The sequence below is a fragment of the Mixophyes fleayi genome, chromosome 3, assembly GCF_038048845.1.
Source record: "Mixophyes fleayi isolate aMixFle1 chromosome 3, aMixFle1.hap1, whole genome shotgun sequence".
Classification (NCBI taxonomy): domain Eukaryota; kingdom Metazoa; phylum Chordata; class Amphibia; order Anura; family Limnodynastidae; genus Mixophyes; species Mixophyes fleayi.
Window position 1 is genome coordinate 60,240,786 of NC_134404.1, and position 22,012 is coordinate 60,262,797.

Sequence of the window (22,012 nt, forward strand, 5' to 3'; positions counted from 1 at the left end):
TGTTTTAAGTATACATTTGGAGCCAGTTTATTTAATAAAGAATCCTGCCATATTTTTAATCGTAATTTTAAAAATGTTTTTTATAATTTACTTGAGAAAGAAAATGTCCTTATTAAAGGATAAATAAAAATTTATTTCAGCATTAAGAGACTTTTTACTGCTTGGAGATGACTATATTTTGTGATTCCAGTATCTCTTACCTTCATGTGCTGTCCTGCACTGCTGCTGCTCTGGGCCATCTGTTCAGAGCATTGCTGATGTCATGAGCGTTAATCACCTGTGACATACACAGAGTTCTTTCCCTCGTGGAGCAGCAGTGGTGTGACGAAGAATACAGTCCTCTTACACCAGGCAGTGGTAATTGAGGGTGGGATGTAGGGATGGAGGAAGTAGGGATATAGGGCATATGTGACAAGGGAGAATAGTAGTGGAGCATATGTGACAATAAAAGGGTAGGGTGAGCATATGTGACAATAGGAGGGGGGCTGGGGGGGTGGGGTATGAATTACCGATGAGCACAATTCTGACAACAGGAATGTAGACACTAAAATGGCGAAAGGTATTATAGTGTCATGTAGTAAATGAACAAAAACTAAAATAAAAAGCTTAGGGGTGGTTTTTATAAACACTATTAACTTTGGCAGCACTACAGTTAATAGTGTTTATAAGACAGACTCCTATGCTTTTTATTTTAGCTTTTGTATTAACAGCTGTACCTTATCCCTGCGCCAATTGCTCGCATCGCCCCCTTAAGACTAGAGATGAGCGCACTCGGATTTCCTGAATCCGAGCCCACCCGAACGTTGCCGATCCGAGTCGGATCCGAGACAGATCCGGGTATTGGCGCCAAATAAAAACTTGAAACCGAAGCTCTGAGTCATAATCCCGCTACTCGGATCCTATAAATTCCCCGCTAGACGCCGCCATCTTCACTCGGGCATTGATCAGGGTAGAGGGAGGGTGTGTTAGGTGGTCCTCTGTCCTGGTAGATCTCGTGCTGTGCTGTGCTGTGCTGTGTTCTGCAGTATCAGTCCAGTGGTGCTATGCTCTGTCAATTTTGAGTTCAGTGGTGCTGCTGGGTCCTGTGCTGTGTCCTGTTCAGTCCAGTGTTCCTGTGTCCTGTGCTCTGTGCTTCTAAGGGCATAGTTATTTCCCCAATATTCCCAAGTGTTTAAATTTTTTTTAAAAAGTTATAAAAAAAAATACAAAAAAATAATTTAAAAAAAAATTAATTACAACAAAATTTGCAAAACCAATCCTGCAGTATAAGCCCATTGGTACTGCAATATTACCAAGTTCACACATTCAGCAGTAAAAGTCCAGTGGTACTGCAATACTACAAAGTTCACACATTCTGCAGTATCAGTCCAGTGGTGCTGTGTGCCGTGTTCTGTCAATTTTGAGTTCAGTGGTGCTGCTGGGTCCTGTGCTGTGTCCTGTTCAGTCCAGTGGTGCTGTGTCCTGTGCTCTGTGCTTCTAAGGGCATAGTTATTTCCCCATTATTCGCAAGTGTTTAAAAAATTAAAAAAAGTTATAAAAAAAATACAAAAAACTAATTATTTTTTTTTTTAATTACAACAAAATTTGCAAAACCAATCCTGCAGTATAAGCCCATTGGTACTGCAATATTACCAAGTTCACACATTCTGCAGTATCTTGTGCTACATATAATGGAGACCAAAAATTTGGAGGATAAAGTAGGGAAAGATCAAGACCCACTTCCTCCTAATGCTGAAGCTGCTGCCACTAGTCATGACATAGACGATGAAATGCCATCAACGTCGTCTTCCAAGCCCGATGCCCAATCTCCTAGTACAGGGCATGTAAAATCCAAAAAGCCCAAGTTCTCAAAAAATAGCAAAAAGAGAAACTTAAAATCATCTGAGGAGAAACGTAAAGTTGGCAATATGCCATTTACGACACGTAGTGGCAAGGAACGGCTTAGGCCCTGGCCCGTGTTCATGACTAGTGGTCCAGCTTCACCTAAGGATCTTAGCCCTCCTCCTCCTCCCCCCCAACAAAAAATTGAAGAGAGGTTTGCTGTCAGCAACAAAACAGCAAACAACTCTGCCTTCTAAAGAGAAATTATCACAAATCCCCAAGGCGAGTCCAAGGGTGTTGGTGGTTGTCAAGCCTGACCTTCCCATCACTGTACGGGAAGAGGTGGCTCAGGAGGAGGCTATTGATGATGTAGCTGGGGCTGTGGAGGAACTTGATGATGAGGATGGTGATGTGGTTATTGAAAATGAGGCACCAGGGGGGGAAACAGCTGATGTCCATGGGATGAAAAAGCCTATCGTCATGCCTGGTCAGAAGACCAAAAAATGCACCTCTTCGGTTTGGAGTTATTTTTATCCAAATCCGGACAACAAATGTATGGCCATATGTAGCTTATGTAAAGCTCAAATAAGCAGGGGTAAGGATCTTGCCCACCTAGGAACATCCTCCCTTATACGTTACCTGAATAACCTTCATAGTTCAGTGGTTAGTTAAGGAACTGGGGCTAGGACCGTCATCGGTACAGGGACACCTAAATCCCGTGGTCCAGTTGGATACACACCAGCAACACCCTCCTCGTCAACTTCCTCCACGATCTCCATCAGATTGAGTCCTGCAGCCCAAGTCAGCAGCTAGACTGAGTCCTCTTCAATACGGGATTCATCCGAGGAATCCTGCAGCGGTACGCCTACTACTGCCACTGCTGCTGTTGCTGCTGTTAGTTGGTCATCTTCCCAGAGGGGAAGTCGTAAGACCGCTAAGTCTTTCACAAAACAATTGACCGTCCAACAGTCGTTTGCCATGACCACAAAATACGATAGTAGTCACCCTATTGCAAAGCGTATAACTGCGGCTGTAACTGCAATGTTGGTGTTAGACATGCGCCCGGTGTCCGCCATCAGTGGAGTGGGATTTAGAGGGTTGATGGAGGTATTGTGTCCCCGGTACCAAATCCTGTCGAGATTCCACTTCACTAGGCAGGCGATACAAAAAATGTACAGAGAAGTACGATCAAGTGTCCTCAGTGCTCTAAAAAATGCGGTTGTACCCACTGTCCACTTAACTACGGACATGTGGACAAGTGGTTCTGGGCAAACGAAGGACTATATGACTGTGACAGCCCACTGGGTAGATGCATCCCCTTCCGCAGCAACAGCTGCATCAGTAGCAGCATCTACAAAGTGGCTGGTCGTGCAAAGGCAGGCAACATTGTGTATTACAGGTTTTAATAAGAGGCACAACGCTGACAACATATTAGAGAAACTGAGGGAAATTATCTCCCAGTGGCTTACCCCACTTAGACTCTTATGGGGATTTGTGGTGTCAGACAATGCCAGTAACATTGTGCGGGCATTAAATATGGGCAATTTCCAGCACGTCCCATGTTTTGCCCACACCATTAATTTGGTGGTGCAGCATTACCTCAAGAGTGACAGGGGTGTGCAGGAGATGCTTGCGGTGGCCCGCAAAATTGCTGGACACTTTCGGCATTCTGTCAGTGCCTACCGCAGGCTCGAGGCACATCAAAAAAGCATGAACCTGCCCTGCCATCACCTCAAACAAGAGGTTGTGATGCGCTGGAACTCCACCCTCTATATGCTGCAGAGGATGGAGGAGCAGCAAAAGGCCATTCAGGCCTACACAGCCATCTACGACATAGGCAAAGGAGTGGGGATGCGCCTGAGTCAAGCGCAGTGGAGACTGATTTCCGTGTTGTGCAAGGTTCTCCAGCCGTTTGAAATTGCCACACGAGAAGTCAGTTCTGACACTGCCAGCTTGAGTCAGGTCATTCCCCTGATCAGGCTGTTTTGAGAAGCAGCTGGAGAAAGTGAGGGAGGAGCTGGTAAACCATTGTGATTACACCAAGATTGTCCTCTGAAGAGGACCGTGACATGCCAACAGCTCCACCCTCATTTTCTTCCACATCTATGGCTGCGAGGAAAAAGCTCAGTTTTCCTAAAAGAGCCGCTGGCGGGGATGCTGATAACATCTGGTCTGGACTGAAGGACCTGCCAACCATTGCAGACATGTCTACTGTCGCTGCATTGGATGGTGTCACAATTGAAAAAATGGTGGAGGATTATTTTGCTGACACCATCCAAATAGACATGTCAGACAGTCCATATTGTTACTGGCAGGAAAAAAAGGCAGTTTGGAAGCCCCTGTACAAACTGGCTCTATTTTACCTGAGTTGTCCCGCCTCCAGTGTGTACTCGGAAAGAGTTTTTAGTGCAGCGGGGAACCTGGTCAGTGAGCGGCGAAGGAGGTTGCTTCCTCACAATGTTGAAAAAATGATGTTTATAAAAATGAATAATCAATTCCTCAATGAAGTACAGCACTGCCCTCCAGATAGTACAGAGGGACCTGTGGTTGTGGAGTCCAGAGGGGACGAATTGATAATGTGTGAGGAGGAGGAAGTACACACTGTAGGGGGAGAGGAATCAGAGATGGAGGATGAGGACGACATCTTTCCTCAGTAGAGCCTGTTTAGTTTGTACAGGGAGAGATGAATTGTTTTTTTGGTGTGGGGGCCCAAACAAACCAATCATTTCAGCCACAGTTGTTTGGTAGGACCTGTCGCTGAAATGATTGGTTTGTTAAAGTGTGCATGTCCTATTTCAACAACATAAGGGTGGGTGGGAGGGCCCAAGGACAATTCCATCTTGCAACTCTTTTTTTGGCATTATGTGACCATTCAACAGTCGTTTGCCATGTTCAAAAAGTAAAGGAAAATGTCAACAAATTCAAAAAATTAAATCAAAAGTTAAATGCCCTGTCATTATTTAAAACAAGAGGTATTGACGTGCTAGAATTAGTGTAGTGTTAATATGTTATAAACACTACACTTGGAACTTGGAGGAGGTATTGTGGCCCCGGTACCAAATTTAGTACCGGGGCCACTCCACTACGCAGTCCAGATACTTGTTTGGTGGAATTCTCACCAGTTGAGGGTGTATTTATTATATTGTGGCCCCGGTATCAAATTGGGTACCGGGGCCACCCCACTACGCAGTCCAGATACTTGTTTAGTGGAATTCTGACCAGTTGAGGGTGTATTAATTATATTGTGGCCCCGGTATCAAATTGGGTACCGGGGCCACCCCACTACGCAGTCCAGAATTTTTTTTTTGGGAATTCCGAGCCGTGGAGGGTTTTTTATTAATTATATTGTGGTGACCACTCCTCTACGCAGTCCAGATACATTATTTGGTGCGAATCATAGAAGTTCAGGGTTTTTAAATTATATTGTGGTGACCACTCCTCTACGCAGTCCAGGTACATTATTCGGTGCGATTCAGACCAGTTGATGGTTTTCTTATTATATTGTGGTGACCACTCCTCTACGCAGTCCAGGTACATTATTTGGTGCGATTCATACAAGTTCAGGGTTTTTAAATTATATTGTGGTGACCACTCCTCTACGCAGTCCAGGTACATTATTTGGTGCGATTCATACAAGTTCAGGATTTTTAAATTATATTGTGGTGACCACTCCTCTACGCAGTCCAGGTACATTATTCGGTGCGATTCAGACCAGTTGATGGTTTTCTTATTATATTGTGGTGACCACTCCTCTACGCAGTCCAGGTACATTATTTGGTGCGATTCATACAAGTTCAGGGTTTTTAAATTATATTGTGGTGACCACTCCTCTACGCAGTCCAGGTACATTATTCGGTGCGATTCAGACCAGTTGATGGTTTTCTTATTATATTGTGGTGACCACTCCTCTACGCAGTCCAGGTACATTATTTGGTGCGATTCATACAAGTTCAGGGTTTTCAAATTATATTGTGGTGACCACTCCTCTACGCAGTCCAGGTACATTATTTGGTGCGATTCAAACCAGTTGATGGTTTTCTTATTATATTGTGGTGACCACTCCTCTATGCAGTCCAGGTACATTATTTGGTGTGATTCATACAAGTTCAGGGTTTTTAAATTATATTGTGGTGACCAATCCTCTACGCAGTCCAGGTACATTATTTGGTGCGATTCATACCAGTTCAGGGTTTTTAAATTATATTGTGGTGACCACTCCTCTACGCAGTCCAGGTACATTATTCGGTGCGATTCAGACCAGTTGATGGTTTTCTTATTATATTGTGGTGACCACTCCTCTACGCAGTCCAGGTACATTATTTGGTGCGATTCATACAAGTTCAGGGTTTTTAAATTATATTGTGGTGACCACTCCTCTACGCAGTCCAGGTACATTATTCGGTGCGATTCAGACCAGTTGATGGTTTTCTTATTATATTGTGGTGACCACTCCTCTACGCAGTCCAGGTACATTATTTGGTGCGATTCATACAAGTTCAGGGTTTTCAAATTATATTGTGGTGACCACTCCTCTACGCAGTCCAGGTACATTATTTGGTGCGATTCAAACCAGTTGATGGTTTTCTTATTATATTGTGGTGACCACTCCTCTATGCAGTCCAGGTACATTATTTGGTGTGATTCATACAAGTTTAGGGTTTTTAAATTATATTGTGGTGACCAATCCTCTACGCAGTCCAGGTACATTATTTGGTGCGATTCATACCAGTTCAGGGTTTTTAAATTATATTGTGGTGACCACTCCTCTACACAGTCCAGGTACATTTTTTGGTGCGATTCATACAAGTTCAGGGTTTTTAAATTATATTGTGGTGACCACTCCTCTACGCAGTCCAGGTACATTATTTGGTGCGATTCATACCAGTTCAGGGTTTTTAAATTATATTGTGGTGACCACTCCTCTACACAGTCCAGGTACATTTTTTGGTGCGATTCATACAAGTTCAGGGTTTTTAAATTATATTGTGGTGACCACTCCTCTACGCAGTCCAGGTACATTATTTGGTGCGATTCATACAAGTTCAGGATTTTTAAATTATATTGTGGTGACCACTCCTCTACGCAGTCCAGGTACATTATTCGGTGCGATTCAGACCAGTTGATGGTTTTCTTATTATATTGTGGTGACCACTCCTCTACGCAGTCCAGGTACATTATTTGGTGCGATTCATACAAGTTCAGGGTTTTTAAATTATATTGTGGTGACCACTCCTCTACGCAGTCCAGGTACATTATTTGGTGCGATTCATACAAGTTCAGGGTTTTTAAATTATATTGTGGTGACCACTCCTCTACGCAGTCCAGGTACATTATTCGGTGCGATTCAGACCAGTTGATGGTTTTCTTATTATATTGTGGTGACCACTCCTCTACGCAGTCCAGGTACATTATTTGGTGCGATTCATACAAGTTCAGGGTTTTCAAATTATATTGTGGTGACCACTCCTCTACGCAGTCCAGGTACATTATTTGGTGCGATTCAAACCAGTTGATGGTTTTCTTATTATATTGTGGTGACCACTCCTCTATGCAGTCCAGGTACATTATTTGGTGTGATTCATACAAGTTTAGGGTTTTTAAATTATATTGTGGTGACCAATCCTCTACGCAGTCCAGGTACATTATTTGGTGCGATTCATACCAGTTCAGGGTTTTTAAATTATATTGTGGTGACCACTCCTCTACACAGTCCAGGTACATTTTTTGGTGCGATTCATACAAGTTCAGGGTTTTTAAATTATATTGTGGTGACCACTCCTCTACGCAGTCCAGGTACATTATTTGGTGCGATTCATACCAGTTCAGGGTTTTTAAATTATATTGTGGTGACCACTCCTCTACACAGTCCAGGAACTTTTTTTGGTGCGATTCATACAAGTTCAGGGTTTTTAAATTATATTGTGGTGACCACTCCTCTACGCAGTCCAGGTACATTATTTGGTGCGATTCATACAAGTTCAGGATTTTTAAATTATATTGTGGTGACCACTCCTCTACGCAGTCCAGGTACATTATTCGGTGCGATTCAGACCAGTTGATGGTTTTCTTATTATATTGTGGTGACCACTCCTCTACGCAGTCCAGGTACATTATTTGGTGCGATTCATACAAGTTCAGGGTTTTTAAATTATATTGTGGTGACCACTCCTCTACGCAGTCCAGGTACATTATTCGGTGCGATTCAGACCAGTTGATGGTTTTCTTATTATATTGTGGTGACAACTCCTCTACGCAGTCCAGGTACATTATTTGGTGCGATTCATACAAGTTCAGGGTTTTTAAATTATATTGTGGTGACCACTCCTCTACGCAGTCCAGGTACATTATTCGGTGCGATTCAGACCAGTTGATGGTTTTCTTATTATATTGTGGTGACCACTCCTCTACGCAGTCCAGGTACATTATTTGGTGCGATTCATACAAGTTCAGGGTTTTCAAATTATATTGTGGTGACCACTCCTCTACGCAGTCCAGGTACATTATTTGGTGCGATTCAAACCAGTTGATGGTTTTCTTATTATATTGTGGTGACCACTCCTCTACGCAGTCCAGGTACATTATTTGGTGTGATTCATACAAGTTCAGGGTTTTTAAATTATATTGTGGTGACCAATCCTCTACGCAGTCCAGGTACATTATTTGGTGCGATTCATACCAGTTCAGGGTTTTTAAATTATATTGTGGTGACCACTCCTCTACACAGTCCAGGTACATTTTTTGGTGCGATTCATACAAGTTCAGGGTTTTTAAATTATATTGTGGTGACCACTCCTCTACGCAGTCCAGGTACATTTTTTGGTGCGATTCATACAAGTTCAGGGTTTTTAAATTATATTGTGGTGACTACTCCTCTACGCAGTCCAGGTACATTTTTTGGTGCGATTAAGACCAGTTGATGGTTTTCTTATTATATTGTGTGGACCACTCCACTATGCAGTCCAGAAAGATACCTCGTTGCAATGTTTTGGACTAATAACAATGTTGTGAGGTGTTCAGAATACACTGTAAATTGGTGGAAATGATTGTTATTGAATGTTATTGAGGTTAATAATAGCGTAGGACTGAAAATAAGCCCAAAAACTTGATTTTTGAACTTTTTTTGCTTTTTTCAAAAAAAATCCGAATCCAAAACCTTAAATCCGAACCAAAACCTTTCGGCAGGTGTTTTGCGAAACAAATCGGAACCAAAAACCTCAAGAAAATCCAAATCCAAAACACAAAACACGAGACACCAAAAGTCGCCGGTGCACATCCCTACTTAAGACCAGCATCTGGCATTGACTCCTGTCGCATATCTTTGCTGTCACTTATTCTGTATGTTTAATACCTATCACCACTTTAGTGTCTTCAGTCATGGTAAAAAGTTTTGAGAATGACACAGATATTATTTTTCACGAAGTCTGCAGCCTCAGTTTTTATGATGGCAATTTGCATATACTCCAAAATGTCATGAAGAAGACAACGACAATTAACTTTATCCCAAAAACAACATTTCCACTGCATTTCAGCCCTGCCACAAAAGGACCAGCTGACATCAGGTCAGCGATTCTCTCATTAACACAGGTGAGAGTGTTGACGAAGACAAGGCTGGAGATCACTCTGTCATGCTGATTGAGTTAGAATAACAGACTGGAAGCTTTAAAAGGAGGGTGGTGCTCAAAATCATTGTTCTTTCTCTGTTAACCATGGTTTTCTGCAAGGAAACCCATGCAGTCATCATTGCTTTGCACAAAAAGTGCTTCACAGGGAAGGGTATTGCTACTAGTAAGATTGCACCTAAATCAACTTATCATCAATTTATCGGATCATCAAGAACTTCAAGGAAAGACGTTCAATAGTTGTGAAGGAGGCTTCAGGGTGCCCAAGAATGTCCAGCAAGCACCAGGACCATCTCCTAAATGTCACGGGCACTAGGAGTCTTTACCCAGGGATCACCAGGTGATAGGCTTACCAAAGCAGTATAGGTGGTAATATAGTACTCTGGTAGCAGGGTGATCACGGAACAGGAAATAGCAGATGATGAGATGCTCAGGAAAGTCTATGACTAGCAGCACTGGCAATATGGAGGTAGTAATACACGAGGAACTGTATGGACAAAGGACACGTGAAGGTAGTCAGTGGTCTGCGGGAGCAAGTTGTACCACTGCTATAGTGAGGAGGAATGTCCAACAGAACGAGGAGGTGATGAGAGTCAGCGGTCTGCGGATAGCAAGTTGTACCGCTGTCTGAGTGAAGGAATGGAATCCAAGTGGAGGTATCCGGGGAGTCAGTGGTCTGCGTTAGCAAGTTGTACCACTGCTATGTGAGAGGATACTGGAACAGGTGAAACTGTAAACAGGAGTCAGTGGTCTGCCACTAGCAAGTTGTACTACTGAATATATATGTGAGGAGGTGCACGGGGAGAGACTGCAACACAATATATACACGGGCACCTTGACTTTGATCCACAGTAATATGCACAATATAAATGTATAAATGACTGAACAACACTGCCAATATAGAAAGTCTCTTGAAGTAATCCGGCATGAGATAACACAGTCAATGATGGCAGTAGAGTCAGCAGATAGTACACTCCAGAGGAGAACCAACACAGTCAATGATGGCAATAGACTCAGCGGATAGTACACTCCAGAGGAGAACCAACACAGTCCAGCAAGGTATGCAATACACAGCACAGTCAATGGGAAGTATGCATACCGTGGTTCAGGAGAAGGCAGTCAGACAGGAGTGCAGAGATACCTGAAGGGCAGGAGGCCAGCAGGATACAAGTCCCTGGATGGGTGAAGCAGGGGTCTAGCAGGTGCAGCGCACAGGTAGGTAGACCAGCAGGGAACACCGGAAGGCGTGGAGAGCGGATCAGCAGTAGATGGATGAGTAGCGCTGAGAAGTAACAGCAGCGGGTCTCTGCGGGAACACGGAGGTAACCAATAGCAACCAGCAGGTGCAGTAACGATGGGACACCGGAGCAGAGTTGAACTGGAACAGATGATCACGGAGAGTAGCGGGTAGCAATAGTGGCAGCAGACTCAAGGAAACACGGTAGAGTTGACAAGGACTGAAGACTGAAGCGCACAGAGGCAGCGGGTAGGAATCAGCTAGCAGTCACGATGATGAAACACAGGCGAGTTGCAGGTTGAAGACTGTAGTGCACGGAGGCAGCGGATAGGAATCAGCCAAACAGTCACGATGATGAAACACAGACGAGTTGCAGGTTGAAGCCTGTAGTGCACGGAGGCAGCGGATAGGAATCAGCTGGCAGTCACAATCATGAACAGGTGAGTGGATGTGGTTGAAGCCTGTAATGTACGGAGGCAGCGGATAGGCATCAGCTAACAGTCCTAATGATACATGGTAGAGTTGAAGTGATTAGAAGACTGTAGTGCACGGAGGCAGCGGATAGGAATCAGCTCACAGTCACGATGATACAGTAGATGGTAGAAGTGGTATGGGAACCACAGTAGCAGAAGTGGTTTGGAAACCAGAGGTAGAAGTGGTTTGGAAACCACAGGAATCAGCAGGGCTGAATAAACAAGGAAACACAGGAACACCTTCAGAGACTCATGGGGAATGAGACTCCAAGATCAGGCAACGTGGTGTTGACCACAGGTGCTTAATATAGGGAGGTTGCCTGATCTGCCAATTAAGTTAAAGGAACATACACTGAAGGTTTGGAAAGGGCTGCGCATGCGCAGTCCCTCAGGATGGAGGACGGCCACGGTTCCTAAATGTCCGGGAAGAAGCACTCACAGTCCGGTGAGTGACAGTACCCCCCCTTTTAAAGGTGGGCACAGAACGCCTGGAACCGGGCTTGTCCGGATTTTTGGAATAAAACTTCTTCAGAAGGGCAGGAGCATTAAGATCTTCAGCTTTGATCCATGAACGCTCTTCAGGACCAAAGCCCTTCCAATGAACGAGGAAACGGAGGACTCCTCGCGAAATTTTTGCATCCAATACCTCAGTAATCTCGAAATCCTCCTCCTGATGAACTTGAACTGGCTGCGGTGCTGAGGGAGGAGTCGAGAAACGATTGATAATAAGAGGTTTGAGTAAGGACACATGGAAGGCATTGGAAATCCGAAGATTCTTAGGAAGAAGAAGTTTAACACATACTGGATTGATAACTTGAATGATCCTATATGGACCAATAAAACGAGGGGCGAATTTCATAGATGGAACCTTCAAACGAATATTTTTGGTAGATAACCAAACCCGATCTCCAATTTTTAGTGGTGGAATAGCCCGCCTCTTCTTATCTGCGAAAGACTTATATTTGTTAGATGTCTTCTTTAAACAGGTTTTGACCTGAGACCAGATATTTTTGAAGGTCTGACAAGCAGTCTCCACAGCAGGAACTTGGGTGGGCGGGAGGGCAGGAAATTCCGGAAAAGACGGATGGTGACCGTAGACCACAAAGAATGGAGTTTTGGATGATGACTCATGGTACATGTTGTTATGGGCGAATTCAGCCCAAGGGAGCAATTCTACCCAGTTGTCTTGGTTGGCTGAAGAGAACATCCTAATAAAAGTCTCAAGATCTTGATTGACTCGTTCCGTTTGTCCGTTAGATTGCGGATGGTAAGACGATGAGAGTGCTAATCGTATGCCCAAGGTTTTACAAAGGGCCCGCCAGAATCTGGAAACGAATTGTACTCCTCTATCTGACACAATCTCAGACGGACATCCATGGATGCGGAAGATTTCTTTAATGAAATGTTCAGCCAGAGTAGACGAGGAAGGTAAACCGGACAGAGGGACGAAATGAGCCATCTTCGAAAATCTGTCTACCACTACCCAAATAGTATTGTGATTCTTACTTGGTGGCAAATCAGTAACGAAATCCATACTAATATGGGTCCAAGGCTTGGACGGAATGGGTAGTGGTCGCAGCAACCCTGCTGGAGTTCTGCGGGAGGATTTGAACTGAGAACATAAATCACAGGAAGCAATAAACTCTTTGACGTCTCTCCTCATTGAAGGCCACCAGTAACTACGAGAGAGAATCTCAAAGGTCTTATGTTCACCGGCGTGTCCAGAAAAACGAGAGGCATGGAACCACGAAAGGATTTTCCTCCTCAGAGTAGGAGGCACGAGGGTCTTCCCAAATGGTAGCATTTTGGTGGATGAAGCAGCCAGAGAAATACATTTGGGGTCTAGAATAGCATGGTTGGGAACCTCTTCTACATCAGAGGACGTCACAAAAGCTCGAGATAGAGCGTCAGCTTTCTTGTTCTTAGCAGCTGGTTTGAAGGTTATAATTAATTCAAAACGGGAAAAGAAAAGAGACCATCTTGCTTGACGAGGGTTCAAGCATTGAACAGATTACAAATATGACAAGTTCTTATGATCCGTGAAGATCGTCACCGGATGGCGAGCTCCTTCCAACAAGTATCTCCATTCCTCTAATGCAGCTTTGATGGCCAGCAACTCCTTGTCCCCGATAGTATAGTTTTTCTCTGCGGGCAGAAGACCCCGAGAGTAGAAGGCACAAGGGTGTAATTTTTGTTGCTCCGAGCGTTGGGAGAGAATAGCTCCTAAGCCCACATTAGAGGCATCTACTTCTAGGAAGAAGGGGAGTGTCACATCAGGTTGTCGCAGAATGGGAGCAGACGAGAAGGACTCTTTGAGGATTTGAAAGGCTTGGAGAGCCTCAGATGACCATTGCTTAGTATTAGCCCCTTTCCGAGTTAAGGCCACAATGGGAGATGCAATGGATGAGAAGTCTTGAATGAAGCGTCTATAGTAATTGGCAAAACCTAAAAAACGCTGGATGGCACGAAGAGTAGTTGGCTGAGGCCAATGTAGTACAGCATTTACTTTGTCTGGATCCATCTTCAGGCCAACTCCGGAAACTATATACCCCAAGAATGGAATCTGGGGTAACTCGAATGAACATTTTTCCAATTTACAGAACAACGAGTTTTTCCGTAGTCTGGAGAGGACCTCTGCCACATGTTGGTGATGAGAAGGCAGGTCCTGTGAGAAGATCAATATGTCGTCCAGGTAGACAACGACACATACATATAATAAGTCCCGAAAGATCTCATTGATGAAACCCTGGAAAACCGCGGGGGCATTACACAGCCCGAAGGGCATTACTAAATATTCGTAATGCCCATCTCTGGTGTTAAACGCGGTCTTCCATTCGTCACCGGAACGGATTCTAATTAAATTGTAGGCACCACGAAGATCCAACTTAGTAAATATCCGAGCTCCCTTGATGCGATCAAATAGCTCAGTGATCAGCGGAATGGGATACCGATTCTTGATAGTAATGGCGTTGAGTCCACGAAAATCTATACAAGGGCGTAATGATCCATCCTTCTTTTTGACGAAGAAGAACCCAGCTCCAGCGGGAGAGGTGGAAGGTCGAATGAACCCACGCTGGAGATTCTCCTGTATGTACTCAGATGTGGCTTGAGTTTCAGGTAACGAGAGAGGATAGACCCGACCCCTGGGAGGAGTCTTGCCAGGTAGAAGGTCGATCGGACAATCCCAAGAACGATGAGGAGGAAGACGTTCAGACTGAGCTTTATCAAACACATCGGCAAATGAAGCATACTGAGGAGGGAGTCCCGGGGAGGAAGATGAGATGGAAGATTGCTGTACTTTAAGAGGAATAACTTGAGAGAGACAACGATGGTGACATTCAGGCCCCCAAGACGTAACTTGAGGGGTGCGCCAGTCAATCTGGGGAGAGTGACATTGAAGCCATGGAAGGCCTAAGACAATCGGACTTGTCGTAACAGGAAGAATTAAAAACGAAATTTCTTCATGGTGTAGTACACCAATCTGAAGGGTTACTGGAGACGTACTCTGGGTGATGAGACCATTGATGAGACGTGATCCATCTATAGCCGTCACAGTAATGGGTGTTTTTAAAGTGATCACTGGTAGGGACCATTGATTCACTAGTGATTTAGAAATGAAATTTCCTGCTGCTCCGGAATCAATCAATGCCTGTGACTCAAAGGATTTGGTAGCAAAGGAAATCGTAACATCGAAAGCGCAGACTTTAGATTTCATAGACAATGGAGAGGACTCCAGGGACCCTAACTTCACCTCTCCAGAACTAGTTAGGGCCTGGCATTTCCCGATTTCTTAGGGCAAGAACTGAGCATATGTGTGGAATCAGCACAATAGATACAGAGTCTATTCTTTACTCTTCGTTTCCTCTCTTCTAAAGATAATTTGGAACGTCCTATCTCCATGGGAATCACAGAAGGTGAAACTGGACGAAATTGAGGGTTTAAACGAAGAGGTGCTTTAGCAGAAGTTGTTTTCTCAGATTCTCTTTCACGAAATCTCATGTCTACACGATGGCAAAGAGAGATCAAATCTTCTAGTGACGAAGGAAGCTCTTGGGTAGTCAGTGCATCTTTAATTTTATCGGAGAGCCCCTGCCAGAAGGCGGCAACTAATGCTTCAGTGTTCCACTGAAGTTCAGAGGCTAAGATCCTAAATTGAATGACATACTGTCCTACTGTATGGGAGCCTTGTCGCAAACGAAGAATGCTGGAAGCAGCGGAGGTCACACGACCTGGTTCATCGAACACACTTCGGAACGTGGAAATGAATTTGGCACTATCTTGTAGAATTGGATCGTTTCTTTCCCACAGAGGGGAGGCCCAAGCCAGGGCTTGTCCAGAAAACAATGAGATAAGATAGGCCACTCTGGAACGATGGGTAGAAAAATTTTGAGGTTGGAGTTCAAAATGGACTGAACATTGGTTAAGGAAACCTCTACAAGTTTTGGGGTCCCCGTCATATTTTGACGGAGTAGGCAGGTGAAGCGTAGGAGCTGTAGACACCTGGGATGGCACTGGGGAAACGGAGGAAAGCACAGGAGCTTCAATACTAGCTGTAACAGTCTGTCCAGATGTTCCTTGGGAGGTTAACGATTGGTAACATTGAAGTAACAGCTGTTGGCGAGCATCCTGTTGCTCCACACGGCTGACCAGATGCTGCAGCATCTCTTTAGCAGTAGGTTCCGTATCTGGGTCTGTCATGGCCTGATCTTACTGTCACGGGCACTAGGAGTCTTTACCCAGGGATCACCAGGTGATAGGCTTACCAAAGCAGTATAGGTGGTAATATGGTACTCTGGTAGCAGGGTGATCACGGAACAGGAAATAGCAGATGATGAGATGCTCAGGAAAGTCTATGACTAGCAGCACTGGCAATATGGAGGTAGTAATACACGAGGAACTGTATGGACAAAGGACACGTGAAGGTAGTCAGTGGTCTGCGGGAGCAAGTTGTACCACTGCTATAGTGAGGAGGAATGTCCAACAGAACGAGGAGGTGATGAGAGTCAGCGGTCTGCGGATAGCAAGTTGTACCGCTGTCTGAGTGAAGGAATGGAATCCAAGTGGAGGTATCCGGGGAGTCAGTGGTCTGCGTTAGCAAGTTGTACCACTGCTATGTGAGAGGATACTGGAACAGGTGAAACTGTAAACAGGAGTCAGTGGTCTGCCACTAGCAAGTTGTACTACTGAATATATATGTGAGGAGGTGCACGGGGAGAGACTGCAACACAATATATACACGGGCACCTTGACTTTGATCCACAGTAATATGCACAATATAAATGTATAAATGACTGAACAACACTGCCAATATAGAAAGTCTCTTGAAGTAATCCGGCATGAGATAACACAGTCAATGATGGCAGTAGAGTCAGCAGATAGTACACTCCAGAGGAGAACCAACACAGTCAATGATGGCAATAGACTCAGCGGATAGTACACTCCAGAGGAGAACCAACACAGTCCAGCAAGGTATGCAATACACAGCACAGTCAATGGGAAGTATGCATACCGTGGTTCAGGAGAAGGCAGTCAGACAGGAGTGCAGAGATACCTGAAGGGCAGGAGGCCAGCAGGATACAAGTCCCTGGATGGGTGAAGCAGGGGTCTAGCAGGTGCAGCGCACAGGTAGGTAGACCAGCAGGGAACACCGGAAGGCGTGGAGAGCGGATCAGCAGTAGATGGATGAGTAGCGCTGAGAAGTAACAGCAGCGGGTCTCTGCGGGAACACGGAGGTAACCAATAGCAACCAGCAGGTGCAGTAACGATGGGACACCGGAGCAGAGTTGAACTGGAACAGATGATCACGGAGAGTAGCGGGTAGCAATAGTGGCAGCAGACTCAAGGAAACACGGTAGAGTTGACAAGGACTGAAGACTGAAGCGCACAGAGGCAGCGGGTAGGAATCAGCTAGCAGTCACGATGATGAAACACAGGCGAGTTGCAGGTTGAAGACTGTAGTGCACGGAGGCAGCGGATAGGAATCAGCCAAACAGTCACGATGATGAAACACAGACGAGTTGCAGGTTGAAGCCTGTAGTGCACGGAGGCAGCGGATAGGAATCAGCTGGCAGTCACAATCATGAACAGGTGAGTGGATGTGGTTGAAGCCTGTAATGTACGGAGGCAGCGGATAGGCATCAGCTAACAGTCCTAATGATACATGGTAGAGTTGAAGTGATTAGAAGACTGTAGTGCACGGAGGCAGCGGATAGGAATCAGCTCACAGTCACGATGATACAGTAGATGGTAGAAGTGGTATGGGAACCACAGTAGCAGAAGTGGTTTGGAAACCACAGAGGTAGAAGTGGTTTGGAAACCACAGGAATCAGCAGGGCTGAATAAACAAGGAAACACAGGAACACCTTCAGAGACTCATGGGGAATGAGACTCCAAGATCAGGCAACGTGGTGTTGACCACAGGTGCTTAATATAGGGAGGTTGCCTGATCTGCCAATTAAGTTAAAGGAACATACACTGAAGGTTTGGAAAGGGCTGCGCATGCGCAGTCCCTCAGGATGGAGGACGGCCACGGTTCCTAAATGTCCGGGAAGAAGCACTCACAGTCCGGTGAGTGACACTAAAGTTGATTTAGTAGCAGTATCTGGTACCACTAGTGCAGAGCTTGCTCAGGAATGGCAGTAGGCAGGTGTGAGTGCATCTGCACGCACAGTGAGGTAAAGACTTTTGGAGGATGGCCTGGTGTCAAGAAGGCCAGCAAAGAAGCCAATTCTCTACAGTAAAAACATCAGGGATATACTGATATTCTGCAAAAGGTACAGGGATTGGACTGCTGAGGACTGGGATGAAGTAATTTTCTCTAATGAATCCCCTCTCAGATTATTTTGGGCATCTGTAAAAATGCTTGTTTGGAGAAGGAACCGTGAGCACTACCATCAGTCCTGTGTCATGCCAACAGTAAAGCATCTTGAGACCATTCATGTGTGGGGTTGCTTCTCAGCCCAGGGAGTGGGCTCATTCACAATTTTGCCTAAGAACACAGACATGAATAAAGAATGGTATCAAAACATCCTCCAAGAGCAACTGCTCCCAACCATCCAAGAATAGTTTGGTGACAAACAATGCCCTTTCCAGCATGATGGAGCACCTTGCCATAAGGCAAAAGTGATAACTAAGTGGTTTGGGGTTCAAAACATCGAAATTTGTGTCAATGTCCAGGAAACTCCAAAGACCTTAATCCGATTGAGAACTTGTGGTCACTTATCAAGAGGCGGGTGGACAAACAAAAACTCCCAAATTCTGACAAACTCCAAACATTGATTAGGCAAGAATGGTTGGCCATCAGTCAGTATGTGGCCCAGAAGTTGATTGACAGTATGCCAGGGCGAATTGCAGAGGCCTTCAAAAAGAAGGGTCAACACAATATTGACTCTTTGCATAAATTTAATGTAATTGTCAATAAAAGCCTTTGACACTTATAAAATGCTTGTAATTTTACTTCCGTATATTATAGCAACATCTGACAAAAATGTCTAAAAACACTGAAGCAGTAAACTCTGTGAAAACCAATATTTGTGTCATTCTCAAAACTTTTGGTCATGACTGTACATCCCTGTTGTCGCAATTCTACTCATCGGTAAGATGACTACCACTGGGCTGGGGGGACACATATCTAATGCACTGAAATTAAATGAGAAGTGTTCAAAATAATGCATAGCAGTTAGTACAAAACAATTAAAAACACAAAAGTGTATTGTCTCATTTGGTAGCATGAGTTTTATTTCCCCCTCTGTTAACATAACAACAGTATCCACTATCTGTTTACTATTTTCCTTTCTTTATTAAATACTGACACTTATCTGTATTTTTATTTTACTTGCAGGTCAATCCAAAAGCGGAAATCCACTGGACCCATGTCAGTGCTGATGCCTGTAGGTTGGCTCTGATGTGGAAATATGGTAGCCTTTATATGGACACTGACACTATCTCAATTCGGACCATCCCACATAAGAACTTTCTGGCTGGAGAGTCTAATCAGATTTCTAGCAATGGTGTCTTTGGATTCACTTCCCATGATTATTTCAATTGGAAAAGTATGATAGATTTTGTTCAGAAGTATAATGGCCAACTATGGGGACAACAAGGACCACTTCTCTTTAGCCGTATTCTAAAACAATACTGTGTCTTACCTAACTTTAAGAGTGTAGAAGATATCATATGTGGAAACATCACTTTCTTACATCCTGACCGGTTTTATCCTCTCCGAGATGCATCTTGGAGAAGGTATTATGAGGTGTGGGATAAATTGCCAACTTTTAAGGACTCTTATGCTTTGCACCTGTGGAATTACATGAGTCGCGGAAAATTAACTATGGTTCCTGGTAGTAACACATTGGTGGAACATCTCTACAAACAGTATTGTCCTTCTACATATGCAGTAGTGATAAGGAGTTAGACTGCTCGTCTTTAAACAGATCCCATTTGTCAATTGTCTATTTACATTAGACATGTGTGCACACTGCACACATATCCTCGTGGAAGCACAGGAAAATGTGGATCTAAATCAAAGCTATAACTTTTATAGTAAATTACATAAAGCTGTTGTGTCAAACTAAGGGTTAACACTATCCATGTACTGAAATTATGCAGGCAGCCCAATGATTTACAGGGCCCGAGTCATTAGGGAGAGTAAAGCATAAAAAAGGAGTAACTTTGCACCTGGGCAAATCCATGTTGCATTGGAGGGGGAGGTAAATTTAAAATGACAAATTTATAGTTGGGGAAGGGCATGTCCTAGATCAACTTTAAATTTCAGCGTAAAAATAAAGCTAACAAATATCTGTGTGCTACATGACAAATAGTGAGTATTTAAGTTATGTGCAAAATAATAAACTAATTTGTACTGCTTGCATTGTAACATGGTTTATCTAGGAGCAAACTTACACCTTTATTTTGCTTTGCTCTCCTTAATGACTCAGTCCCACGTTGTTAATAAGTATATTTTGATTAATAAAGGCACAATACATGTACATATTCTAGCGCTAAGCATTATTCTTATACAGATATTAGTTTATCTATATATAACATTCTAGTCACTTCCTTTGTCAGTGTCTGTGAAACCTTTGTCTTACCTATCCCAGGCAATAAGGGGACTTAAATTTATGGGAGTTCAAATGATACTTTGATTAGGCACCTCTGGTATTAGTGATAATGAAATATGTCTTTGTTTTTCTGTAAGTTGGAACGGTACTAAAAGTGATATCAGATCTTTATTAAATTATGATGCGATTCTGTCGCCATCCATTGTTTTATATTACAATTGTTCTGTCTTAATGCTGACGTAAAAAAAAAAGGCTTACTAAGTCATGTTTATAATGGTGTATGCAATAATGCCAATTTATATACTGTATATAGAAAAGCGCGGCTGAGTGTGCTCACATATACTCTGAACAAAACAATTGATACAAAATGTCATCCAACACGTGGTATGAGTATATGTGAGCACACTCAGCCATGCTGTATACTCCTATCCATTATATATTCTATATATTCTTTCTTTCTGTTGGGAACAATTGTGTGGTTCCATTAGGTGGATTAGCAGCAGCTGAGATTAGCGCAGTCCATCACTTTTTATATATTTTTGTATATAGAAAAGGGTTTAGGACTCCATCCTCATCTATTTATTTATATAGTGCCACTAATTCCACAGCGCTGTACAGAGAACTCATTCACATCAGTCCCAGTCCCTTTGGAGCTTACAATCTAAATCCCCTAAGATACACACAGACCGATAAAGACTAAGGGCAATTTAATAGCAGCCAATTAACCTACCAGTTGGAGGAAACCAGAGAACCCAGAGGAAACCCACACAAACACAGAGAGAACATACAAACTCCACATAGATAAGGCAATGGCCGGAATCAAACTCATTACCCCAGTGCTATGAGGCAGAAGTGTTAATCACTAAGCCACAGTGCTGCCCTGAGCTTGTTGTTGTTCTGTTTATCATCATCATCATCATTTATTTACATAGCTGCACTAATTCCGCAGTGATGTACAGAGAGCACACTCACATCAGTCCCTGCCCCAATGGAGCTTACAGTCTAAATTCTCTAACACACACAGACAGACTATGGTCATTTGTTGCTAGCAGCCTATTAACCTAACAAAATGTTTTTGGAGTCATAGAGGTGCTGCCTACTGTAGAGATAGAAGGTTTCCAGGTCTATTTCTTTGTGGTGCTTGGGGGTTCCATAACTTAGGACGTGGTGCCAATTTTATAGATCTGTTCAAATGAAAAGAATAGGTGTTAGTGGGAGTTGGGGAAGAGACCTTACCTGCATGTAGCAAACCACCCAGTAGTTATATCTTAATTTTTCTTGATGTGTAGAAGATGTGGGGCCTGATTCATTAAGGATCTCAAATGAAGAGGATGCTCAATTCAGTCTCCTGGACAAAACCATGTTACAATGGAAGGGGTGCAAATAAGTGTTCTGTTTTACACATAAGTTAAATACTGACTGTTTTTTCATGTAACACACAAATATTTGATAGCTTATTTGTACACTGAAATTTAAAGTTGATATTTGTGTGTTACATGAAAAAACAGTCAGTAGTTAACTTATGTGTAAAACAGAACACTTATTTGCACCCCTTCCATTGTAACATGGTTTTGTCCAGGAGACTGAAATGAGAATCCTCTTCATTTAAGAACCTTAATGAATCAGGCCCGTGGTTATTTGTATGGATGTAAATGTTGGGTGATCATCTATCCTTGTAGGAATGTACCAACTCTCCTTGTAGTTTATAACTAAGGATGAGCGGGCTCGGATTTCTTAAATCCGAGCCCACCCGAACAGTGCAGATCCGAGTCAGATCCGAGCACTGTCCGGGTATTCCTGCCG

At 43.7% G+C, this 22,012-nt stretch overlaps 1 protein-coding gene across 6 annotated transcripts in view; it reads left to right on the forward strand.

Annotated features, from left to right (window-relative positions):
* Nucleotides 1-20,421, forward strand: part of LOC142143592 (alpha-1,4-N-acetylglucosaminyltransferase-like) — a 292,621-nt gene extending 272,200 nt beyond the window's left edge. For all 6 annotated transcript variants that reach the window (XM_075201556.1, XM_075201555.1, XM_075201550.1 and 3 more), the window contains one exon: nucleotides 18,991-20,421. In XM_075201556.1, the coding sequence (XP_075057657.1) occupies nucleotides 18,991-19,563 (573 nt within the window). In that variant the 3' untranslated portion in view covers nucleotides 19,564-20,421. The remainder of the gene's footprint in view (nucleotides 1-18,990) is intronic.
* The last annotated feature ends 1,591 nt before the right edge of the window (nucleotides 20,422-22,012 follow it).